The sequence below is a fragment of the Phaseolus vulgaris genome, chromosome 6 (genome assembly GCF_051622355.1).
Source record: "Phaseolus vulgaris cultivar YP4 chromosome 6, ASM5162235v1, whole genome shotgun sequence".
Taxonomy (NCBI): Eukaryota; Viridiplantae; Streptophyta; class Magnoliopsida; order Fabales; family Fabaceae; genus Phaseolus; species Phaseolus vulgaris.
The window spans coordinates 28,349,482-28,353,970 of NC_143503.1; the positions used below are offsets into that span (position 1 = coordinate 28,349,482).

Here is a 4,489-nt window from a genome sequence, read left to right on the forward strand (position 1 = left end):
AAGTCTGATACACAATCGTTTTTTTTTAATGTAGATTTAAGTATAAAGATTGAGGAATTTGGATGGAGACTGAAATGTGAATGAAAGAAAGGGAAGAAAAAAAAGTGAGTAACAATAATTTAGTGAGGAGACAAGACAGAAGGACGACAAAATTAAGGTGTTGGGATAAGGGCCCAATGAAAGTGGAGCCAAGTCTGAATCATGTGTTGACGTGGCAGAATGTCTGGGAGAGAAGAGATAACTGACTTTCTAACTTACACTCAGAGTTTACTTGTTGTTGGAGCTTGCTTGGTGATTTTGAGGGGTGACACAGCACTGTCAAGTTTCAAAGAAAAAACAAGAAGAAAACACTTCAATCTCAATGTTAAAAAAGAATAAAAAATGAAGTTTAAAATTTGAAGTTGCAGTGTTGAGAATTGAGAGAAGAAAGAAGGAATAGAAAGATGGAAAGAAGAGAAAAAGGTGAGAAAAGGGAAGGGTTAATGGCGGAAAAGTTGAAAGGTGGGGTTGTTGTGGGGAAAAGAGGAGGACCTTCAACTCCCCCACCCACATGGAGACTTGAGTTTCCCTCTCAGCAGAATGACACTAATGGTAACAACAGAAGCAAAAACAAAAACCAGGTTGAAGAGTTCCTCAACATTCCCACCTCAACAACACTCTCTGCCAGAAAACTCTGTGCCAAACTCTGGCAAATTCAGCCCCACCAACAGGCCCCACTTCCCAAAATGAACAAGCCTCCACTCACCCGCCGCCACCGTAGGGACACCCTTCTCAAGGTTCCAAATCTTAAACATTTTGCTGTAGTGGTGAGTGAGGTCTAATTATCTCAGCTTCTCTTGCATCTCCTTATACCTTTCTTTGTTTCTGCATCATTGAGCTGTAGTGGCTTTTTCTTACTTGAAACAAGTTTTCAGTTTTGTTTTTCATATATGATTTGCTTGTGTACTAGTCTTCTGCCTTTTTTTTTCTGTTGTTATTGCTTTTTCTTTCACCACCTCTTGCTGTCTCCTGTTTTTAGTAGATGAGCTTATCCAGAAATGTTCTAATGGGCGGGTAGAGTGTCACATCTGTTATGTTACCTTTAACATTTTTACAAAATATTCCTTTGGTAAATTTCTTCCTATTTTTATCTTTCACCTAAAATTGGAAAACTTCTAGCTTTGGCTTTTTAAGTTAGTGACTAGTCTTTGTTTATGTATATGTCGTAGTTTTTTTTTGTTAGATAGAGATATTTTTGTTTAGACTTTTTCTTCATCCCCCCAAGAAAACACGCTTTGTTTTCCCTTAAATGGTTTTTGAATTTGTTGGTTTGTTCTCTCGGCTTCACGAGACAAGAAAGTGATTCAGTACTTCAGTGTAATTGCACTAATTAAGCTACATGTTAATGCAATCACTTTCAGAGTTGCCTTTAGCTTCCTAAGTTAATTACATTTAGATCACTTGGATCAACATGGCAAGCATCAGTGCAACAAAATTGTTGATACTGATATTTTAAAACACTCAAATTGCTCATGTCAATTTTGCTGAACATTTTTTAATAATATTGTTTAATGGAGAAGTACTCGTGCTGTGTTTATGTGTCTTTCATGGCATTTTATACGTTTATTTAGACTGCTGACCTTTGCTTTGTTCCTCATTGCAGCCAACATCCGTTACGGGCTTGACAGGACATGTTGGAACATCACTTGTTCAGCACCATAGATCAGCTAAAAGAAATGGTCGCACTAAACTGCCTGTATCCCCTCCTTGTCACTGTAGCTCAATGCAAGTAAGTGTCTGCGTGTATTCCATTCAAATAGAGAGCAGTTCTACTAGTTTTAAGATATTACTAATACTAACAAATTAACAGTTCTCTGTAAATATCAATGTTGAACGATGATACGAAGTTAATGGTTAATTTTTGCCTTTTCTTTGATGTGGGTTTTAACAACTACCATCATTAGTTTTTGTTGGTAGCTGATTAAGGGACTACCCTAGTTGTAGCTCTGTCAGTGGCTTTGTTCTTATAACCACCAAATGCACCAGAAGGAAACACATTCTTCTTGCAGTTGAAGAACCTCTATATTATAGAGGACAAATTGAGGCGAATTTTGCAAGATTGAAATGTTCTTTTATGACATTTTCAATGCATATCTTAAAAACGATAGACTGATAATATGTTTTCTTAATTGCAAATCCTTCTGTGACATTTTTAATGCATATATTAAAAGGCTGTCTGTTGACCATATCATTTTAAAAAAGTTGCCTATTTTCGCTTTGTATCTGGTATAATAAGATGAATATGCAATTTTCTCAAAACAGGTTGCACCGTATAATCATCCTATAAGATCCTTAGACTTCAAGGGTTGGATTACAGAGTCAAGTCGCAACCCTAAAACATCCAGAGAGTTACTCAAGGTACTAAACCATATCTGGTGTCTTGAAGAACAGCATGCATCAAACCTATCAGTGGTGAAGGCCCTGAAAATGGAACTAGATCTTTCTCGGGCACAGGTTAAAGAGTTACAGCAAGAAAAACAATTGAATAAGCATGAAATGGAGAACTTAATGAAGCAAAGAACTGAGGAGAAGATTGTTAGGAAGAACAAAGAGCATGATAAAGTTAAAGCTGCTATTCAATCTGTCATGAAAGAGATAAAAGATGAAAGGAGGTTAAGAAAGCATTCAGAAAGCTTGCATCGGAGACTGGCTTGGGAGCTTTCTGAAGTGAAGTCTTCATTCAGTGGTTCTCTGAGAGATCTTGAAAAAGAAAGAAAAACACGGATCCTTTTAGAGAATTTGTGTGATGATTTTGCCAAAGGGATAAGAGATTATGAATATGAGGTACGTTCTCTTGTGCATGATAATTCTGAGCAGGGTCAAACTCAGGTTAAAGGGGATAGCCTTGATAGGCTAATACTTCATCTGTCAGATGCTTGGCTTGATGAGCGCAAGCAAATGAAGTTAGTTCAAGCTGGTCATGATCTCCCAGAGATAGATTCATCAATTGTTGACAAGTTAGGTGTTGATATTGAAGCATTTCTGCATGCAAAAAGATCTGTTAACTTAAGATATAGCAACTCTTCCACAAAGGAGGCAAAGGAAATTTACCCCTGCCTGCATTCAAGGGATTCCTTTCCAGTGAAGGAGGCTATAAGGGCACCTCTTAATGTGGCTGAAGAAGACTCCATTGGTACCTACATTCTAGAGCAGAAAAAAAATTCAGACAAAGGAATCGACAAACTTGACTCAAAAATGAACAGTAACAATACTGCACAGGTTCATAAAGAAAAGCACAATTTTATGAGGAAACATGATCAGTCCAAGGAAATCATTGAGGACTGTTGTGAGTTGCAAGCAGGTGTGATGAAGAACGTGTCATGTGATGAAAATGAGAGTTGGTTTGTTGAGAGGAAATCAAGTGAAATTGGAGGGGACAGCACAGCTCTATTTAACACCCCTGGGACATGTACTGTGTGTGAGGCAACACAAGGTCCACCAGAAAGTAATACATTATTGTGGACAAAGAGAACGAATGCAAGTCATGCAGTTAGAAACAGTTCCTTGTCTTCTGAAGGCAATGATAAGGTTTATCCAGAGAGCATTTTCAGGGAAGATTTACTTCTCCGCACCGCACTTACTGGTAAAGGTAGTCCAGTACAACAGTGGAAATCTACATTGATTGTCCCAGATTTTGACAACTCTGAGTTTTGTTCCAAATTGCCTATAAAAGACACATTGATGACAAAACTGCTTGAAGCAAGGATGGAGAGGCAGAAATCCCGCTCTAGAGCAAGCATTAGCAAAAGCTCATTTTCTTCTGCCAGACAAGTTTGCAATGAGAAACATAGGAATGTGAGTAGTTGCCACGGTATCGCACTCTGATGAGGCACACTGCATATCAGTGTCCAGAATTAACCTATTTTGGTAAACAGCTATCACGTAGGAATTACATGGTTAAATGGATGAAGATCATTGTTGAGTCCATTACCTGCCAAGGGGCAGTGTATTCCTAAGCAAGTAACAACCATCCCTTCAGCGCTCCTAGTTATCATAGTTTGGCCTCACATAAATTTTTGTCAGTTCCACGTTTCCTAGATTTACATTGAAGCTTAATAAGCGTAGTTTAGTTTCATGGCGTGTTTTATTCCACGTTTCTTAGATTGGGCGTGCGTCCATATTGAAGCAAAAACTGTAGCTTATGCCTGCTTCTTTTGACAAAAATTAACATAATTTTTACGTGTTATTAAAGTGTCCAGACACACGATTACTTCCGACTCAAATCTTAAAGGTAGAATAAATTGACACTTTAGCTAAAGAACATTAAAGTTTGATTTATTTATCAAACGATTGTCTATAAAATACAGCTGGTTCGTACCAGGACGTTGTCCGATGTATCAGAAAGACAAAATGCTGCCCGCATTCATTTTGACATTACTTTTGTAGTTGTATATAGTCACATATTTTGCCAAAAAGCACATGTACCATTTCAATCCCTTTTTATTTAAAA

General features: G+C 37.7%; 1 protein-coding gene across 2 annotated transcripts; it reads left to right on the forward strand.

The window, feature by feature from the left end:
* The first annotated feature begins 262 nt into the window (after nucleotides 1–262).
* LOC137831865 (uncharacterized protein At5g41620) lies at nucleotides 263–4,249 on the forward strand. Of its 2 annotated transcripts, none has more exons than XM_068639725.2 (3): nucleotides 263–806; nucleotides 1,643–1,768; nucleotides 2,302–4,249. In XM_068639725.2, exons 1-3 carry the CDS (start codon nucleotides 444–446, stop codon nucleotides 3,862–3,864), a joined length of 2,052 nt encoding a protein of 683 aa, XP_068495826.2. In that variant the 5' UTR covers nucleotides 263–443; the 3' UTR covers nucleotides 3,865–4,249. The 2 variants fall into 2 exon arrangements, with proteins under 2 accessions (XP_068495826.2, XP_090159249.1); XM_090303123.1 differs by lacking the exon at nucleotides 263–806 and adding an exon at nucleotides 1,232–1,356.
* Nucleotides 4,250–4,489: the final 240 nt, after the last annotated feature.

Coding starts and splice junctions, on each gene's coding strand:
- LOC137831865 (XM_068639725.2), top strand. CDS start 444: ATGGAAAGAAGAGAAAAAGGTGAGAAAAGGGAAGGGTTAATGGCGGAA. Junction 807..1,642: donor TTAAACATTTTGCTGTAGTG/GTGAGTGAGGTC, acceptor TCCTCATTGCAG/CCAACATCCGTTACGGGCTT. Junction 1,769..2,301: donor GTCACTGTAGCTCAATGCAA/GTAAGTGTCTGC, acceptor TTCTCAAAACAG/GTTGCACCGTATAATCATCC.